At 39.0% G+C, this 21881-nt stretch overlaps 1 protein-coding gene across 3 annotated transcripts in view; it reads left to right on the forward strand.

Annotated features, from left to right (window-relative positions):
- Positions 1–21881, forward strand: part of LOC121517726 — a 46154-nt gene that overhangs the window by 4688 nt on the left and 19585 nt on the right. For all 3 annotated transcript variants that reach the window (XM_041799716.1, XM_041799718.1, XM_041799717.1), the window contains exon 4: positions 17355–19149. In XM_041799716.1, the coding sequence (XP_041655650.1) occupies positions 17355–19149 (1795 nt within the window). The remainder of the gene's footprint in view (positions 1–17354; positions 19150–21881) is intronic.

The raw sequence follows: 21881 nt of genomic DNA on the forward strand, positions 1-21881 counted from the left end.
ATTCAATCTATCTTTGTTTAAGGGTTTTATTGCAAGAAAATAAGTGCTGTAAAAAATATAAACAGTCATGAACCGTGCAGAGGTGCGTTTTTTCTGGCAGATGCCGCACCTCCAAACCAATCACGTTGCACCTTTGGTAAAAAGACTTCTGCAGAGGATACACCAGTGCTTCCTTGCTCAACGCTCCTCCCGGAGCTGCTTCCTTCCTCAATCCACGCCTCATCCAGGTGCATTTAAGGAATTGGAAGAGCCTTCATCATAGCGGAGGGAGAATGATTTCTGGGTCAGTCGAGGAGAGAGGAGGCAAGGATGGACAAAACTTTGTAACGAGAAGCACCCTATATTGTCTGTTTATATCCCAGAATGCATTGTCAATGTATTGAATGTGACAACCAATGGCTGGCTGGTCTGTCGTCACATCATACTTTGCTTCACGGCGCATGTGCACTGACTTAAAAACTAGAGAGGAGGGCTTGAATGACTCATAATAGAGAGAAATTAACAGGGAGGCTCTGATTTGTCTCTCTTTGTCTCTGCAGACAGGAACAGCTTTAAATAATGACTCAAATCCCCAAAAGCTCAAGGACTGTTTTTTTTTGTAAATATGTGAGTATTTTGAAGATTTTTTGTCACAGTATGATTCTTTTTTTTCCCTTTTTTTTGTCTCTAAGAGATGGCAGAACAAGTTTGTGCCAAAAAAAACCCCTTAGTCATTAATACTTACTGTGTTTGATACATGAAAATCTTTTTTTGATTTCTGGTTAATTTTTCATTTGTCCCATAACTTTTTAACAATTCATTTCTGCAATACAGTAAAAACCAGGTTTTATTCTCAATATCCTCTTCTGTTATAACCCTCATATCCCATCCAGCAACTAACATAAAAGACAGTAACACTAATCATAAATTCCTAATATTGTTGCTGTTACTGCTGTCCTGGACCTGACACTCCTGCAGAGTATGTATAAACAATGACCTAAAAAATATATATGCCCCCTTTCTGATTCCTGATGTTTTTGCATATTTATCACACTTAAAAGTTTCGGCTCATCAAACCAATTTTTATTTTTCACAAAGACAACCCAAGTAAATAGAAAATGCAGTGTCTGAATTATTATTTCATTTTTTAAGGGGGGGGGGGGGGGTCCAAACCTATCTGGCCCTGTGTGAAAAAGTAATTGCCCCCTGAACCTAATAACTGGTTGTGCCACCCTTGGCAGCAATAACTGAAATCAAGTGTTTGCGATAACAGGTGATGAGTCTTTCACATCGCTGTGGAGGAATTTTGTCCCACTCTTCTTCTCAGAATTGCTTTAACTCAGCCATACTGGAGGGTTTTCCAGCATGAACTGCCTGTTTAAGGTCACACCACAGCATCTCAGTTGGATTTAAGTCTGGACCCTGACTGGGCCCCTGCGAGACCTTAATTTAATTTTTCTTGAGTCATTGAGTGATGGACTTGCAGGTGTATCTCGGGTCATTTCCTGCTGCATAACCCGAGAGCGCTTGAGGGCACATACTGATGGCCGAATGTTCGCCTTCAGGATTTTCTGGTAAACAGCCGAATTCATTGTTCCATCAACCACAGCAAGTGGTCCAGATTGTGAAGCAGCAAAGTAGCCCCAGACCATCACACTACCACCACTATGTTTGACTGCTGGTGTGATGTTCTTTTTATCAAATGCTGTGTTATTTTTACACCAGATGTAACAGGCCGTACAATTCCCGAAAAGCCCAACTTTTGTCTTGTCAGTCCACAGAATATTTCTCCAAAAGTCTTGGGGATCATCAAGATGTTTCTTGGCAAATGTGAGACGAGCCTTTGTGTTATTTTTTGTCAGCAGTGGTTTTGGCCTTGGAACTTTCCCATGGGTGCCATTTTTTGCCCAGTGTCTTTCTTTTGGTTTAGTCATGATCGCTGACCTTAACTGAGGCCAGTGAGGCCTGCAGTTATTTGGGTTCTCTTGTGACCTCCTGGATGAGTTGTTTGCAGTCTTGGAGTCATTTTGGTTGGCTGACCACTCCTGGGAAGGTTCACCACTGTTCGTATTTTTCTCCATTTGTGGATAATGGCTCTGACTGTGGTTTGCTGGAGTCCCAAAACCTTGGAAATGGCTTTGTAACCTTTTACAGACTGATAGATTCTAATCACTTTGTCTCTCATTTGTTCTTGAATGTCTTTGGATTATGGCATGATGGGTTTCTTTTTGAGATCTTGTAGCCTACTTCATTTTGTCTGACAGTTTCTATTTAAGTGATTTCTTGATTCAACAAATCTGGTGGTGATCAGGCCTGGGTGTGGCCAGTAAAATTGAACTCAGCTTTCCAAGAACTGTGGATAATCACAGTTAAGTCACGATTTCGGGGGGGGGGGGAATTACTTTTTCACATAGGGTCAGATTGGTTCCCCCCTGCCCACCCTTAAAAAATGACATAATCATCCAGACACTGCATTTTTTTATTTACTTTGGTTGTCTTTGTGAAAGATAAACATTGGTTTGATGATCCAAAACATTTAAGGGTGATAAATATGCAAAAACACCAGGGATCAGAAAGAGGGAAAATACTTTTTATACTTTTTTTATGATAACAGCTTGCATTCTTGCTGGTAGTGCTGTGCGATATTATGATATATATGTAGTGTGATATAAAAATGTCTACCGTACAATAAAACCCTCTATTGTTGATATCGTAATTTAAACATGTTATACGTTACAGTGTAATACGTTAAAATTTTACATTTTTACACGTAAGAACAATAGATGAAAGCTAATGTAGCTGCAGCAACGCTATTACTTTGGGGAAGCATTTTTATGTCGCCCACAAAGACTCATTGACGGCACTGACAGGGGAGCTTGGAAGTAAACAACAGCATGACAGAGACGTAGAGTTTGGCGGAGAACACAGGAAAACAGAGCCCAAAGAAGAATTGGTGCCAAAAAGAGGGAACTGGAGTTCCATTGTTTGGCTTTGGTTTGGATTTAAAAAGTCAGACACCGACCAGACAACGGTAATTTGCAAAACATGCCGCCAACAAGTTATTACTCGCAACTCAAACACATCTAATCTTTTCTACCACCTTAAGACACGACATCAAGAACAGTTCAGAGACAACGTGAAGATGCGACAAAGCACAAACATTACCCCAAAACCACAACGTGATGAAAAGAAAAAAAAAACACCAAACCAGAAAGAATCGTTGACCAAAAGCATCCCCTATGACAAACAGTCCTGCAGACACCGTGAAATTAAGCGGGGTACACACATAAAAATAGTCAGGCTGTTTTTGTCCTGATTTTCCCCCTTCCCGACCAAGGACAGCCAATGTGTCTTGTAAGGTTATCCTATAAGATTATCCTGTGGTCTGATGTGTGTTAAGAGTGAATTTGTCCTGATAATCGGCTCCAGGGGGCTGGGGCGGACAATCGTAAATATTAAACTTGGTCAATATTTACGACCAAAAATCGTGTGTGGGGAAAGCCGACGACTCACAAGCATAGGCTGTAGAAAGAATTGGACAAACCCTGTGTGATGTCAGTCGTCTGCTTACAATAGGTGGACTCAAACGGCTCTTGAAGCCAATCTGTGGAGGCTTCCATATTGAAATCGCGGTCTCAACCTTACTTTGGATGAACCTAACGGCCCACCCACTAAGCACGACTTCCTGTCAGCCTGCTAGCTAGCATTCTGGTTGACAGAAACAGAGCCTCTGCCTGCCAAGCTATCTGTCAATCAAATGCAAATCAGCTTTCATCCTAAATATAATCCAAACGATCATGGTACAAAAAATTCACCCCCCGTACAGTGAGAGCACAATAAGACACTACCTAATGAGACACGTTTGGTGTTTTGAACCAGGCTGTAAACCAGTTTACTTCTAGTGTCAAAATCGGCTGTTTAACATGTGTCCAAACGGGACTTCCGGTGTTCTTGCAGCCAGCCTCAAGTGGACACTCGCGGTATAGCAATTTTTTGCACTTCCGCATTGGCTTCATTTTTCAGGACTGGAGGTTGCCACTTGCTCCCGAGTCATGACTTTGTGAATTGTGACGTGGAACGGAATGAAGCCAATCAAGAAGCGAGCTGACAGAAAAAATAAAAAAATATACTCCTGATCAAAATTTTAAGACCAGTTGAAAAATTGCAAGAATTTATATTTTGAACTGTTGAATCTTAACTCATTGAGTGCCAGGCCTTTAATAAAATGGGAAGTGGCTTGTGCCAGCGTTTCTGGCCATTTTGAGTCATCTTTCAAGACCCACAGAATATTTTGTACTCAAATGAAAAAAGAAACTCTCTATTTTATCATGGAAAAAAAAAAGTTTGTTTGCACCTTGTTCCGTTCTTGATTTATCTTAAGTTGAATAGAGGCTAGTTTCACCAAAAAGACCACTTGTTTTCTAGAAAGCTGAGAAAAAAATGCATTTTTGTGAAAGAGAGTCTGTCAGCAAAACAATTATTTGACTATTATAATTTTGCCTTCAATGACATAAAAGACATCTGAAAATTGTCTTACAAATGTTATTTTATTGTAAAAATAAATAAATAAATAAATAAACTCAAAATACAGCACAATACATCTGGACGGCCACCACGGGACCCCCTATATGCCCATGTCCTCTCCCGGCACTGCCTGTAAATTATAGAAGTAATATAATATATAATATGTTATTTATATATATATATTATATATAATCTAGAATTTTTTTTGTACTTACCCCTTTTTCTGCCAACAGACGGTGTTGTACAACTGCATGGGGCTTGCTCTTCTCTCAGGTCTGCTTCTGAAATCACATGAGTGAATGCATGAGTTATGGTTTTATTCGATAAATTTGGCTGAATAATCAGTGGGTTTCTACTGTTAACTTATCTCTATCGCTCTTGGACGGAGAACAAGATCCGCTCCATTCACTCGGCAGCCATTCCTCAGAGTCAGGGTCGGAAAAGTCCGTCTCTGAAGTGTCATCACTGTATGTATCAGGGTGGCCAGTGGATGCCGACACACGGGGGGAGATCTGGCAGCATTCTTTAGCCTCTTCGTCGGCCGAGGCAGATGAATAAAAAGCGCTGATGCCTGGACTTGCTGTCGGTTTCAGTGAGTTACAGATTTCTCACGCAATAGTCTAAAGTTTCTTCCAGCCTCCGCCAGCGAAACTGGCGAAGTGAAAGTCAAAAGTTTAAGACCATAGCTCAAAAGCCCCTGAAAACTCCCTCAAAACTGAAATAAAAGTCTCAAAAAAGGACTCCCTGATGAGTAGCTCCACTGTTCTTGTTGATCACTTCAAAAATTTGTTTCGGCATGCTTGATGCGAGTGTTTCCAAGAGGCTAGTGGAAATGTTGCTCCAAGTGGTGAAGATGGCTTCACAAAGGGCATCCACTGTCTGAAACTGATGTCCATTTTTGTAATCTTCCCTTGCCATCCATTCCCAAATGTTCTCAATTGGATTTAGATCAGGGGAACTGTGAAACACAAATAAAACCATGACGAGAAATGCTAAATTGAATTACTATAAAAACTCTACTGCACAGGCCTTTAAAAATCCCAATTCTGGAATAAAATAAAATAAAAATATTACTATTGTATCCAGCAAAACAACACCCAATAAGCTAAAGGTTAACAATGCAATACTTCAGGACCCTCTCAAATTGCTCAGGCCTTTAATCAACAGTCCTCCTCAGTTTGCTCTACTACTGAGCCCAGCTCATTAACAGGTAGTTTTTGAACCGGTGAATCTCAGCTTTTCTTTTAAATTATTACACCTGTGGAAGTGCGAAAGCAATAATTAACCTAAAAGAAAATAGTGGTCCTAGATTAGATGGCATAGTTCCAAAATTTCTTAAATTGTCTTCACATACACTATATTGCCAGAAGTATTTACTCCTCCGCCTTGACTTGCATATGAACTTAAGTGACATCCTATTCTTAATCCATAAGGTTTAATATTAGGTCAGTTCACCCTTTGCAGCTATAATGGGTTTAACTCTTCTGGGAAAGCTTTCCACAAGGTTTAGGAGTGTGTTTATGGGAATTTTTTTTAACCATTCTTCAAGAAGTGCATTTGTAAGGTCACATACTGATGTTGGACGAGAAGCCCTGGCTCTCAGTCTCAGCTCTAATTCATCACAAAGGTGTTCTATCAGGTTGAGGTCAGGACTCTGTGCAGGCCAGTCAAGTTCATCCACACCAAACCCTCTCATCCATGTCTTTATGGACCTTGCTTTGTTCACTGGTGCACAGTCATGTTGGAACAGGAAGGGGCCATCCCCGAACTGGGAGCATGGAATTGTCCAAAATCACTTTGTTCAGAGTTCCTTTCTCTGAAACTAAGGGGCCAAGCCCAGCTCCTGAAAAAAAAAAAACCCACACCATAATCCTCCCCTCCACCAAACTTTACACTTGGCACAATGCAGTCAGACAAGTACCATTCTCCTGGCAACCGCAAAACCCAGACTCGTCCATCAGATTGCCAGATGGAGAAGCGTGATTTGTCACTCCAGAGAACACGTCTTCACTGCTCTAGAGTTCAGTGGCGGCGTGCTTTACACCACTGCATCCAACGCTTTGCATTGCACTTGGTGATGTCTGGCTTGGATGCAGCTGCTCGGCCATGGAAACCCATTCCATGAAGCTCTCTACACACTGTTCTTGAGCTAATCTGAAGGCCACATGAAGTTTGGAGGTCTGTAGCGATTGACTCTACAGAAAGTTGGCGACCTCTGTGCACTATGTGCCTCAGCATCCGCTGACCCCGCTCCATCATTTTACGTGGCCTACCACTTCGTGGCTGAGTTGCTGTCGTTCCCAATCACTTCCACTTTGTTATAATACCACTGACAGTTGACTGGAATATTTAGGAGCGAGGAAATTTCAAGGTTAAATTTTTTTCTCATCAGAGGATAAAACTTGCTTCCACCTTTCAACGTTCCATGTTTCGTGCTCCCTTGCAAAGTCCAAATGGGCAATTTTATGCTGCTGAAGGAGAAGAGTGCTTTGAAGACGTTTTTTGTTTCTTAAGCCATTTCCTTGCAGATGCCATCTAATGGTTGTTGGGCTGCAGTTGGCATGACATTTGGGTCGAGGATAGTCCCATGTCTTGATGGACAGCCAATCGCATCCTCAGTGCCGGTGAATTTTTTTGGGGTCTACCACTTGACTTTTTTGTTCCATAAACCTCAGGATCTTTTGAGAAATTCATAAAGACTGTCTTACTGCGTCCAACCTCAGCAGCGATGGCGTGTTGCAAGAGGCTTTGCTTATGCAGCTCAACAATCTGACCACCAGGGACTTGCACAGATATTTTGGGGGGCAGGGGTTCAAGTGAGAGAAAGGGCACTTCTGTTGATCTTTTCATAAAAAATGCTAAAAAAGGTGAAACATATTAGTCCACCTCTGACTTAATAACCAATTTATTTTAATACCCTCATAATTAGCTGATGAATGCTCAGATTTCTACAAAATAAATGTATCACACAAAGTAGGGATACCAGTTCCAATGGGCTCAATCCATTGACATAATTTACATTTTATCTTAATGATTCCCTAATCGATGCCTTACCCCCTGCGTGCCATGAAAAACACGGCCTCACATGAGGCAGTCAACAAACATGAACAGAGCGGTTCAGGAAAAAAAACATTTACAAGGCTATATACAGTATCAATATACAGTATCGCTGCAAGGTGTTTAAAAAAACACATTAAACAAGCACTTGTCAGCGTGCACTCATAAGCACAAGTGATGCACATGCCTTTGCAGCGCTTCTTCTAATCCTTTGTCAAAACCCTTCAAGTCTAAAATAAAACAAGTTTATAAGGAGATATTTACAGGAGTGCGAGGAGTGATTTATATACATATGTAAAATAGGTTAAATCAGGGCAGGGGATCAAACGAAGTTTCTCTATTTTCTCTATCAATGACACAGACATGTGCTCTTTCCTCCCTCTCTCCTCCCTCACCACTTCCCAGAGGTAAGGTGAGAAGTAAAAATCCAAATCATATCAATACCAAATCAATCATCATAGAATCTGTGAATGTGAAGTAATGTTCTGTGTGCTTTTAAACACGTAAAGATTGGACTTTAATGTTATTTATGTCTGCATTGTGCTTCAACGGCAAGCTCCGTCCTGTGTTTACTTTACGATGATCTTATCAAAAGTTAGCGAGTACTTAAGTGCATAAAATAACCAACAATCACAGATGAACTTCATCTACATTCCACATCAGAGGAAAGAGGAGTTTAAACGTTTTGAAATTCTTCAGTGGTATAATGGAGCCTGGCATTGCTGCAGCACCTGTGGATATACATAAGAATTTGTCATCACTGATCTACCCCCAGAAAGAAGAATTAATGTGTTTTTAAACTCACGTTGTCTTATATCCCATGACAACCAGTGGGGCATGTCTAACAGTTTTACTTAAGAGTAGACCATACTGCTAATACATCTAATACATGCATCTTTTTGCCCAAGAACTGTTAACTTTGTACAAGAGTTCAATCTATTTTGATACCTCTGGAGATCTAGGATCAAGAGACTAGTTTTATATTTATTTTAAGGTTTTATCTTTTAAAGACAATGAGGGGTTATACTGCATTCTAATTCAAGTTCACAGATTAAAAATCCAGATAGCAGTTTGTTATTTTCAGCAAAAAATATATATTTTTTGGATATTTTAGCGTGTTCTCCTCCCAAACACTTGGGGCCAGAGCTACTAAAGGTTTGCGTGTACAAAAAAGTGTGCAAACTCATTGCACACGGAAAAAATGTACAAACTGATTTACTAAGAGGGCGTGCTAAGGGTTGCATCTGTCAAAGGTGCAAAATAGCGTGTCTGCATCCAGTTAGTACGTTTGCTGCAATGAATATGCAATATGGGGCGTTAACCCACAATTGTGCATGTATGAGGAGAAAATGTAAATATATTATTTTTGCGCACGCAGAGCGATTTATCAAACCTGAAAGAAATTTTACTCATAGAAAATGCGTCTATATTTAACACGTCTCAAAGGGAGGGGCAAACTGTTAGTATGCGTAATTGCGCACGCATGACTGCGGTTATTGTGGCAAGAAGGAGACATCGAAACGATGAAAGAAGACGCAGAGAATGCATTTTTCACCCTTGTGTGAACATTTTTGGAATGCATGAGGAAACAGTCATTAAAACATATCGCATATCCAGCCTTGCCATTCTGGAGCTGTATGAGGAACTAAGAGCAGATTTGGAGCCAGCCACGAGAAGGACTCACGCAATACCTTGTGACAGTGTCTCCAAAAAGTAAATCAAGATGAGTTTAATTATAACTTATGGTAATGCATGAAATGATGGAAAACGGCAGGTTTTCTTTGTACAGCTAAAAAGAAAATATTCCCTGTATATTTAATGGTATGATATGTGGGTACCCGCTGTCATTCTGGTATATAGATGTCATTTTTTTGTATTGATATGTGGTTAAAATAATGTTTAAAATAAGACCACATAATATAAGGAGGATGTGTCGTGGAGGAAGAGGCAGAGAAGGAGAGAAGGAGCAGGCGGACCTAGAAAATTAGGGCCTGAAAATAAAATAAAATTAAAAGAAACAAGCTGAACACGTTGAAAATGAGACTGAAAAGTAAAAGTAAGAGGCAGTTACAACAGAAGACAGTAAATAGTGTACCGGTTGTATTCTCTGCGCGGAGGCTGGAGCGTGCGTCAGGGAGCAGGAAAAGGATTACTTCCCTGGTGGATTATGCTGTGGACCTCGGTGAGATCGTCTCTTTTTTGTTACTTTAACCTGGTATACCAGTAATGAGCGATCGATCACATATCTTTGTTTTATGGGGTTTTTGCTGTGTGGATTTATCGTGTTTTTCCTTCATTTCCTTGTGGATTATAGACTGTATTGAGTTTACGTGCATCACTGACTTTAAAAGACTTAAAAGACACTTAAAAGTGCTTAGAGAGAGACAGGGTTGCTTTTTTCGTTAGATTGGGATTTTAAGTTTATTTTGAATTTATAAAGACTGATCATTATTTTTGTTGTGACCTACTTTTGATTTAACTTTATGCGCGACATGCGGATTTGTTCTGGTGGCGGTGTAATTAAACATGAAACGCTTTGACTTTATTATGGTCTATGGAGTGCTTCATTGTTGTTCAGAATTGTTTTTCATTGCATTTTGATATATTCTTTACTTCAAAAGGTTTTCTGTTTTCCTTAAAATTCCCCCCTTGTGTGTGAGAAAAGTTAAGTGTTACACCCTGAAATGACAAAACTCGCGCTGGATGGCCAGGTTAATTAGGTTTCCACGCACTCAGGACTCCTTGAATGAGACCAAACAGGCCTTCTTTGCTGTAGCTCATTTAAGTGTTTGTTGGCTTCATCCACATCAACTCTGATTCTGTAGGATCGAACACGCAAAACCCTCATTTAAATAGGTGTCTTCTTTGGTATTCACTGTTTTTTTTACGAGAGTAAGCAGGGACAAAATAAGCTATGACACCTTGTGCATGTTTTACTAGTCTCTAATTCATATTTACAATTAAAGCAACTAGGGAGAAGGACATGGTGAAGTAGGAGTTTTCAAGAAAAGAAAAAATATGTGTAATATGTTGTTTTTGCACAATACAACAAAATCTATGAATTCTTTTAATGTAATTGAAACAAAAAGTACTTCAAAATAAACAATCCTCACACTAAACTGAAAAAGTGTGTTCACTACATAAGTAAGCTAACCAACCTACCTTCCAAACTACAATTACGCCAGTGATTAGTTGCAACAATAAGGCTTATTGCATCTGCACTCTTCTACTGCTCACTTTGTTTATTTTACTGGAAAAAAACAGCAGAAATGCTGAAAATCATTGCGAAAGAAAAATATTGAAGAAACGGAAATGGCATTGTGCTGCATGATTAAAATGTAAATGATTTAAGCTTCTATAGCCAAGCAACACAATACAGAATTTCCTTATATTAATGATCATTTTTATTATTATTATTATTATTATTATTATCATCATATTATTTGTATCATTACAATTATTATTCCCTCTCCACTTATGCACATACCAACTGATGGTGACATGATCTTAGTTTCAGTGCATCTCTCATATTTGAAGGAGGTCTGTCTGTCCGTCAGGTATTTAATATCTAGTAGAATGAATAGTTGTTAGATGAGAAGCCTACAGTCAAAATGATGCAGGAGCTGTTTTTAGACAGGACTCTACAGGTAAAGGATTTTAGTTTATCTTGCATCTATGTCTACTTTCACTCTAAATGAAAAATAAAATTCCAAAAATACATATTTAGATGGTGTTTGTTTTACTGCCCTCTGTCTGCATCTATAGATTTCCCCTGAATTCCTCAAACAAGCTCCTTTTCATATGTAAACATTTCAGGGGAAAATACTGTCTTGTAATTAACTGGGGAAGTTTGATGGTGATGTGTTTTAGTTCATTTTTTAATCCTAACCACCTGCAATGCAAATGTATGCAAATGAGCTTTTTAAAATTAAAAAGTGCATAATTTGCATATCAATGCAAGGCAATTTTTATTTCATTTTATAGATACACGTACCTGTATTCACCTGTAGTCTCTCCCCTTTAGTACAGTATGTTAGCCTGTATGACCATGATAAAGCCCCTTAGCTAAAGCAAACTTATTACAACAGCTAGTGGCTCATATGTGTACATTAGCAAGACACAGGTTAACCATAGGCTATAGAGTCCTCTGTTCCTCACCACTCAACTTTACACGAGAACATAAACAGCAAAAGCAGCAGCAGGCTGTGATGGGAGAGCTAGGCTGAAACTCAAACCTCCCTAAACCCTGAGCCCTTATTTAAACTGTCTGCACCTGGAAAGTGACTGAGTGCGCGAGGCTGCAAGGGCTTGAAGTGGTAGACACAGAAATGGGACAACCCTTTGTTTTTTTGTTGACAGTATCTTGCAGAGCTTAAAACAAAGGTAAAAACAAGCATGCCTTACTTATAGACCTATTTTCTCAGTGGATGAAGGCTGTTTTATATAATACACTTACAGGAAAAATACTTCTTTTGCAACATCCACCCCTTTTTGCACCCTTTTTGCACCCTCCATGTTTTTTGTTTGCAATATCACTCTTTTCACTTTACCTCTATTTGCTAGCGGGCATCCCCCCGGGAATCCCTGTCTTACGTCACAATGCATTGAACTATGGATAATTTCCTCGTGCTAAGTCTGCAGATATGCCCACTCATGGAAAGGATGCAATAAGGGCTCAAAAAGTCAGCAAGAAATCCCTCAAGCACTTTATAATTTTACAGTGGGACAGCCCTAAGCCCTCACAGACTTGGCGGGAGCGCGCCTCTAAGTCAATGAGTGTGTGAGTGTGGGCATTGGGCCCTAGAGTCTGCTGCTGCTGTCTGTGTGTTCACAGCAGTTGCAGGAGAAGGGAGGGGTCCTGCTATTAAGAGTTTTTCAAAATCTATGTTTCTTTGCCAGGAAAGCTGTCCACAAACAGGATTATACAGTATATGTAGGAAGACAGAGAGAGTGGGAGAGAGAGAGAGAAAGAGAGATTAATTTATTTAAAGAAAAAAAATGCCCCAGTAAAAGGGCATTTTCTCTCGTGGTAGAACAAGGGCAGGCGCTCAAGCCCCTTTTGATGTCGATGTGTGCATGTGCCTGCCGACCACGTTCAAAGACAGAAAGCTTTTTCGCTTTTGCCATCAGTAGGTCATCACAGTGTGAATACCTGGTAGAAAATGACAGTGAATCCCCATTTTTTGTGGATCTTTTTGCTTTAAAAGGCCGTGGTCTTAAACTTTTGATCTGCTGATGAACAGCCTATTTCAGTTTAATTCTTGTTTCCATTTTTTTGTCTCACTCCCATTTCTTCTTTTTGCATTTTGAAGCTCTACTTAGAACCTTCTTAAGATCCAACAGTGCAAAATGTAAATTCTTGCAAATATCCAACTGGTCTTAAAATTTTGACCAGGAGTGTGTATGGGTCAATGACGTGACGCATGTTTTAAAGTAGCTGAGAGTTTTAATAGTATCTAAAAGGAGTGAATATTATTAAGAATCATACTAATCCCTTTCACTTACGCTCCTTTTACTGCCCTAGTCTAAATTTTCAGGTTTCAACCAACTCTGAGAGAATAATCAGGCAAATTTTGGCAAAAATTTCTAAGTGGTGTAACTGAAAAAGTTGGTACAAAAAAATTCAACATTTTTGAAAAAGGTGAAAATCCAAACTAAACACTCTATAAACTAGTCTGGCATAATTTTACACTAGTACTGTTGAATACTAGATGAATGTCTCGAACAATTATTGTTTTGTGTATTTTTGATAGTTTGGGGAATTTTTGGAGTCCGGTTGACTTCCTAAAATGTCAACATGGTGTAACTACCATTCAAGGGGCCATTTTGCTAAGATTTTTCAGAAAGACATTTTCAAAGGAAAAGATGTCACAGAGATAAACATCCGATGATTATAACTGGTACATCTCAAGGTTGGTATCTCTGATTAAAATCTGATATAATCATACATTTCTAGGGCATGGTCAGTAATGTCAATGATCAGATGTCAAATGGTATGACCCAAGAAAAACATCTATCTTTGTAAAAAACATTATTTACATTAAAAGTACTCTTTGACGGGGCGCAGGTGGCAGAATGGTTGGGGCGCACGCCCCATGTACGCGGGCGGCCCGGGCTCGAATCCGGCCAGGGGCCCTTTGCCGCGTGTCTCTCCCTGCTCTCTTCCCTGTTTCCAACTCTATCCACTTTCCTCTCCTCTGTCAAATAGAGGCACAAAATGCCCCAAAATAAACCTTTAAAAAAAGAAAAAAAAAACTCTTTGACATCTTTATACCAAGACCACAAGCTTCCATAGGTGTCTGTGATAATGCCTGTTAAATTTGATTTTAGAGTGAAATGTCAAATGGTATAACTGGTTACACCATTTGACACCTGTTAAAAAATTCATATTTTATCAATAATCAGAACTTTGTGATGCTGATTAAAGATATAGTAAGAAGAAACTTGCTGTTTGGAACTATTTTCAAGAGTTAATCACTGAATATTTTTTAAATACAGGATTATTCACATCTTTACACACACGGACAAAATTGTTGGTACCCCTCTGCTAATGAAACAAAAACCCACAATGGTCACAGAAATAACTTGAATCTGACAAAAGTCATAATAAATAAAAATTCAATGAAAATTAACCAATGAAAATCAGACATTGCTTTTTAATTGTGGTTCAAGAGAATTATTTTAAAAAACAAACTCATGAAACAGGCCTGGACAAAAATGATGGTACCCTTAACTTAATATTTTGTTGCACAACCTTTTGAGGCAATCACTACAATCAAACGATTTCTGTAACTTTCAATGAGACTTCTGCACCTCTCAGCAGGTATTTTGGCCCACTCCTCATGAGCAAACTGCTCCAGTTGTCTCAGGTTTGAAGGGTGCCTTCTCCAGATGGCATGTTTCAGCTCCTTCCACAGATGTTCAATAGGATTTAGATCAGGGCTCATAGAGGGCTCATATGTGATTTCTGTTAGGCTAGGATAAAATGATTTTATTGAGTAACCTTTATGTCTGGGAAATGTTCAGTATTAACTTTCCTTCCCAGAAGGAAATGAGAGGGTATCTCTGACTGAAAGAAGCAGGGAGTAAGGCCCTGACTGTTGGTTTTCCTTACACACCAAACAGCAGTTTGGGTACACAACCTTCTTAGAGTCTGGGTGGGGTCCTGGAGAGAGTCCAGCCTCTGGATCGGACAGTCCAACTGAGGGGTGTTAACCTTCATGTGGGCATCTGAGTGGTGTTCTGTTACTAGGCTTCTCTGCTACCTGTCCACTGCCCATACTAATGCTATGTTTGACCATACTAGTCCAGAGACTGATGATACAGTTTGTAGTTGTCTTATTAGATCTGCCCCTGTACGTCTTGGAGACTGGGGTGAAGGAGGGAGAAGGGCTGTTAGCTGATCGCTACCAGTTGGATCAGATGGTGGAGTAGGCTGTCAGACAGACGTGATAATCCTAAGCAGGTTGTGTAATGCACTGAGAACTTCAGGTGGAGGTCCCTGCCTAGAAGATTTTTCAACTCCCATCCATAAGAGGTTTTGTGCTAGCTGGGGGAGGTTGGGGACATGGAGTCAAAGTGAAAGTTAAAGCTTTCATATTGGGAGTGGTTGCATCAAGAAGACTATTGGTGCCAGTCATGATAGCAGCCTGAAAACCTACTGGTGGAGGTCATCAGGCTGAAGAAGGAGGCCTTCTTGGCTTGGCCTACTCTGGGGTGTCTGAAAGCAGCAGACAGGATGTAATGGCTTGGGGGCCGTGGATTGGCAGTTGTAGAAACAGAAAGCCTGGTATGTGATTAATTTTATTGGGAGAACTTTTAGGATTCTCCAAGGATTTTCTGGAAACATGTTCATATACAACATAAACATGTTCTCAGCAGGAGTGGAGAAGCGCTGGTCTTGACTGTTGACCCAAAGATCACTTTGAGGAACTCCTTAATCTACCTGGAGAAGTCCTACAATCATGTCCCTCAAGGGATCATGTGGGGAATACCTTGGGAATATGAACCCTGGGGCTGTTGCTGTGTGAGCCATCCTGTTTCTTATAGTAAAAGTTATGGCTGTGTCTGAAATCATTCCACATTCACTGTATAGAGTGCACTACCTTTACAGTAGAAACACCATTTTGTGTCAGTGTCTGGATTCTGAGTGAATATTGTTATTCACTACATAGTACACTCATTCTGTCCCACAATGCATTGTGAAAAATAAGGGAATAGCCGATGGTCACTAGCCCAGCAAATATTAACCATCATGCATCATGGCTGCTGCTCTTAAACATAATGGACAAATGAGAGGAGCACAGGAACACATAAAAAAACCTTTTTTTATACTTTTGTGTTTGTTGGTTTTAACCAAAGCATTTAATCTGTGAGAAAATGTTAAGGATATGAAATGAAGTAACTTTTCCCCCTATGAGGATTGTAAGACATGAGACCATCATCTTTATGAAGAAGTAAGTTATAATACACACAAAAAATCTACTTTTTGGCCACTAAAGTCACAAAACTTTTCTTCTATAAGCATTTATATTTTTGTGAAAATATGATACGTTCTGTATAAGTTTTCAGTGAAATTCTGTCTTTAATTTAGATCCTCAGCCGTCATGGAAATCTACAAGCTGTTGTTACTAAATGTTTTGATTATGAGATGGCAATGACGTGATCGCCCGCGGCTGGAGTAGTATCCGAAATAATTTTTGGGTTTGTAGTTCAGTCCACTAGTCCACTCTGTGCTGCTCACTATAGAGTGGATAGGGAGTAGTGAATGAGTGAGTGGTTTCAGACACAGCATGTCTACATCCTCGGTACAATGTCAGACACGTTCCTGATGCATGTTGGCCCTGCCAGGACTGTCCTATGTTAGTAATTCTGTATGTGATTTTCACTGATCACACCAAAAGATGTGAGTTTTGTTGTCAGAAAAGTTTGTCAATAATAAAGTAAATGAATAAAAAAATACATAAAATCAGTTCAGCTGATCTTTTTGAATATCCTGTGTGATGTCAGTATCAAATTCTTAAACAAACATGGCCTTTAACCATATAAGAACAACACAGTCAGGTGGTGTAACCGCTCTGTGTCAATTGGTGTAATCACTGTTTTTCATCAATATATTAAAATATACAGAAAAATGAATATAGCATAGAAAGACCTATGCTATTAGAAGGGGTTCAAATGGTTTTAAACCTTTTTTGCAAAATTTGCCACCAGTTATTTAGAAAATGAAGATTTCTTAGGCACATGTCCCCAATTCAGTATTGAAAAAATGCATTAAATTTGAATTTAAGGTTCTTGGATAAAATCTATTTTCCTGTTGTTTTTGAGGATGAGTTACTTGTTTACATGAGTGCCTTTGAATACACCACAGGCGTTTAAAATATGAAATAATTACAGTTATTTTATGGTTACACCATTTGACATTTTCAGCTAATTTTAGTCTAACTTTCTGATAAAAAAAATGTAAAAACTGTATTTAAAAGTACCTGAAACCAACCGAAATACAAAATTTACATTCTGACAAACCAAATGCATGCTTTAAAAACTAGATTTTTGGAAATTTTATTTTTTTCATCTTGACAAACCTTGTTTGTCACTGACCCCTATATATAAAATATTTGCATATTAATGCAATGGCCAATACAAATCGGCCAAGCACAAAAAAATCGGTACAGTATAGCAACCACTGTTTGGTTTCGATGAAGTGTCATAATTACACGCCAGACTTCACACACCACCTGGTTAATTTCACCCCAAAATACAGTTACATGTTTTTTTGTGTTTTGTTTTAACAGATACACCTGATCTTGAAAGTCAATGGAACCTAAAATTTCAGCTGAAGGACCAGTTTACCCATGTGAAACTGGGGCTGGACATGGAGAAAACCTCTACTCTTCTGAACGACATCTACACAGATCTCTACATCATTGAGGGAGAGAGAGGAGAGGTTAATATGCAGCATGAGACCAAACAGATTGAAGGTGCAAAATTCAAACCACAAGAAACCTCCATTAAGTATAACGCCATCTTTAAACCATCACCAGGAAACAGCAAACACATCAAATCTGTGCTAACGACTGGAATGGCAGGCATTGGAAAGTCATTTGCAACAATGAAATACATGCTGGACTGGGCTGAGGACAAGTCTCACACTGACATCTTTTTCATGTTCCCACTTTCTTTCCGGGAGCTAAATTTAAGAAAAGATGATGAGCACAGCTTAGAGGAACTCATTTTCAGCTTCTTTCCAGGAATGAAGACATCGGAAATAAAAGACTATGACAAGTACAAGATCCTGATTGTCCTAGATGGTTTTGATGAGTGTCGCCTTGATGTTGACTTCAGTGAAAGTGAGTACTGTAGGGATGTGAGAAAGAAAACCTCAGTGAAGGTCCTGCTGGCAAACCTTATCAAAAGAAATCTGCTCCCTGAAGCCCAAGTCTGGATCACATCCCGACCTGCAGCATCCAACAGTATCCCTGCTGATAAAGTTGACCGGGTTACAGAGGTGCGAGGCTTCAATGATGACCAGAAAGAAGAGTACTTCAGGAAGAGATTCGATGACCAGGAACTCACTAAGAAAATCTTGTCACATGTCAAGAATTCAAGAAGCCTTTACATCATGTGTCACATCCCTGTGTTCTGTTGGCTCACATCAAAAGTTCTGGAGGACTTTGTGAAAAGAAAAGAAGAAGGAAAGATGCCCAGCACTCTAACTGCCATGTACATACACTTTTTTTTGATACAATGCAGGCAGGCAAATGTGAAGTATGGCACAGGTGAGACGAGTGAGAATTCTGAGCCTGATTCATGCTGGAACCAGAGAAACAAGACAACGGCTGTTTCTCTGGGGAAGTTGGCTTTTGAAGGACTGGAGAAGGGAGACCTTGTCTTCACTGAGGAAACTTTGACAGAGTGTGGTGTCAACATCACAGAAGCTGCAGTCTTCTCTGGTGTTTTTACCCAAATCAAACGAGAAGACTCTGGGCTCTACCAGCAGAAACTCTTCTGCTTTGCCCATATGAGCATACAAGAGTTCATGGCTGCTTTTTATGTGTTTCACACATTCAATAATGAAGGTTTAAATCTGCTTACCACACCACCACCAGAAGATGCAGACAAGCATGCATCTGACTTCTTCAAGACAGCAGTAGATAAGGCCTTAGGTAGCAAAAATGGAGACTGGGATCTGTTTCTCCGCTTCCTTCTTGGCATTTCTCTGGAGAGAAGCCGGACTCTCCTCAAAGATCTGCTAAAGCAGACAGAAAACAGCAAAGAGACCAATAAGAAAACCATTGCCTACATCAAAGACAAGATCAGAGAAGAGGAGCATGATTCAGAACAAAAGTTCAATCTTTTCCACTGTCTGAATGAGCTGAATGACCAGTCCCTTGTAGAAGAAGTCAAAAAGTACCTGCATTCAGAAACAGGGACATTTGGAAACGTCTCTGCATCCGAGTTATCAGCTCTTTCCTTTGTTCTGCTGACTTCAGACAAAAACCTTGATGTGTTTGATCTGAAAAAGTACAGGAAGTCAGACAAAGTACTTCTTGGGATGCTGCCGGTGGTCAAAGTTGCCAAAACTGCTTCGTAAGTACTTTGCGACAATCTCTCATTTACACTTCTTTCCAATATGATTTTTTAAAACCATGTTTCACACAGCATACAAAAACAGAGCTCTGAAAAATAATCATTTATTTGTTTAATTTGGGCAGCTCACATTGATCAGCATATCTACATTACACATCAATGTAAATATGCTAGAATTAGCACAACAGCTAAATATCACTTGTTGTTCTAAGGTAGGATAATTACAAAAAACAAAAACTTAAAAGCATTTCTATGGGCACATGGCATGCTTTCCTGTGCCAGATCGAACTCACTGCATACTGGGTGTCCAGGACCCAGTGGGTAAGACCAGACCTTAGGGGTGGCCGTCACTGTTTCCTTGAAGGTGTTTTACTGCACAGTTGTTCGTTGTGCATCATTGAACAGATACTTTAAGGCTTTATGTCATTCACACAGCAACACAAACACTAATGCCACTTACAGACAAACACAAGCTCACATGTTGGTGGTGTAGACTTTAGGCTTCTATCTGCAGATGTGAAAGGATTCAACACAGAACTTAACTTTTCTCCTGCGCATCAATGCTGTCTATATGAATACTCTCTTTTTCTACCTAGCAAGATAAACTATCATTTTACTAACATTCCACTTATAAATTTGTTCATGGTTATACACCCTAATGTATGATTTCAATATCAAAACTTTATTAAACATGATACCTGTCACATTGCAGGAAATATCATAGATTTACTGTATATTAATACTTAATTGAGCAAAAACATCATAAATCTTAATAAGTGATCAATCAGCAGGGCGGTGAAAGAAAGGCAGACAGGAGTCAGGAATAGAAAACTTCTACAGGAGTTAAAAAGACATTAGCTGAAGAGAGTAAAACTTTAAACTTCTCTATTTTTATTGTATTATGTATTACAGTAACGAGTGTTAAAACAGCTGATTATGTTTCCCACATAGTAACTTATTATAACACATTCAACTCATCTATTATTTTATAAACAATAAAAAGTCAGTGTTTAATTTTTAACATTAAATGGATGTCTATTTTGATGTAAATATGGTGCTTTAAAAGAATGAATCTGGCCAAAGTGATCTACAAATCAGACCAGAAAAGAGTCGGATCTCCTTAAATGGATTGATAACAAGAACATTTAAACCCAAACATTTCTAACAGTTAACTGTGACACACTCAACTGTTAGAAATGTGGACCCTTTACTGTGTTTGGGTTGATAAAGCGTGAGAACAGAGCATGTGTTTTGTTTCAACCCAGATGTTCTGGATTTCTGCCTTTTGTATGAACCTGCAAATTTTTTTTATTTCTGGAAATGCTTTCATATCTTAAATTCTTACCAAGGACACAGTGACAGGCAGGATGCTTGCAGTAAATCTTCTTCAGTATACACTGATTTCCAGCTCTCTGTCCCTCAGGTAGCATGAATGCTTGTTCTGTAGCTTCAGACTGAAATACACTCCTGATAAGTATAGATCAGTCTGAAGATGTACTTTTTAAGCTCTTAGATAATCCACTTAGTACAGCCATGAGGTATTTATACTTTGTTATTTTACACCCACAGGTATGATAAAAGAGAGACTTCCAATAGTGATGTGCAATACCACTGATTTCCCTTCCGATCCAATACCAAGTAAAATTCAAGCTGGTATTGCCGATACTGATCTGATACCGATACTTGCTGTGAATGCTTAATATTATTTAGATTCAGCTATGTATGTAGACTCTCAAAACAGCCTGCACTAAAACTAAAGAATTAATGGTTTTCATACACTTTCCATTTTGTATGAAAAGCTATGTGACTCATTGAAATTGCCAGTAAAATACATAATTTAATGAAAATAAAATGTAACAATAATTGCACAAGTTTGTCACTACCTACATTTTAAAATATTAAAATAACCATCAGTCAAAAGAAATGACACTGAAAATAATACAACAGAAATATTTTATAGATACAGTTTTATTATCTATCTTATTTATAAAATGTTGTTTCAGTTATATTTTTTGTTTTTTAAGCCCACAATGCCTGTTTTATTGCAAGGATTATGTATATTTTAGTAACACCTATGTAATCCACTTTAAATGTTTTACTTTGCAGGTAATTCCTTACCTGACTAAATCTAGGCCTACTGAATGGATGTGAGGCGATCTCAGGGACATAGATGTTTACTCCAGGCTGAACTCATGCAGCTGTTTATTATGGCATTTATTTATTTCATTACTAATTTAATAACCATATTTATTAAGGAACATTTCAATAGAATAGGATTTTGTAGCTTTAACAATGCATGGAACTCCCGCTATTTAATCATTAAAACAAAAACCTAAGTCTAGTAGACAGACGTATATCACTTACCCAAAATTGAGGGGCAGTGCTACACATCGCCAAAAGCTCCTTATTTTCTCTCTCTGTACCTGGATAGTGTCTACCTGCAGCACCAAAGGGTTCTGAGAGTCAGGGCCATTTCTAGCTTTGTTTGGGCCCTATGCAAGATGGTGTTTGGGGGCCCCTAGTCTGCCAACCTATGATGGAGAGGTTCCTAATCCATTAGATGATCCACGAACATACCGCAATCTGTTACACTCAACAAGCAAAACAGGCTACAGTCATGATAACCTCTAATATTAAATTATTTATGGTCTTAACTTGTGTTTTATTTAAAGCATAGTTTACATTACATTTAATCCTGTTTCTCATATTATGGTTATCTTGAAAAAACAAAG

This window comes from Cheilinus undulatus, linkage group 11 (assembly GCF_018320785.1).
Source record: "Cheilinus undulatus linkage group 11, ASM1832078v1, whole genome shotgun sequence".
NCBI lineage: Eukaryota > Metazoa > Chordata > Actinopteri > Labriformes > Labridae > Cheilinus > Cheilinus undulatus.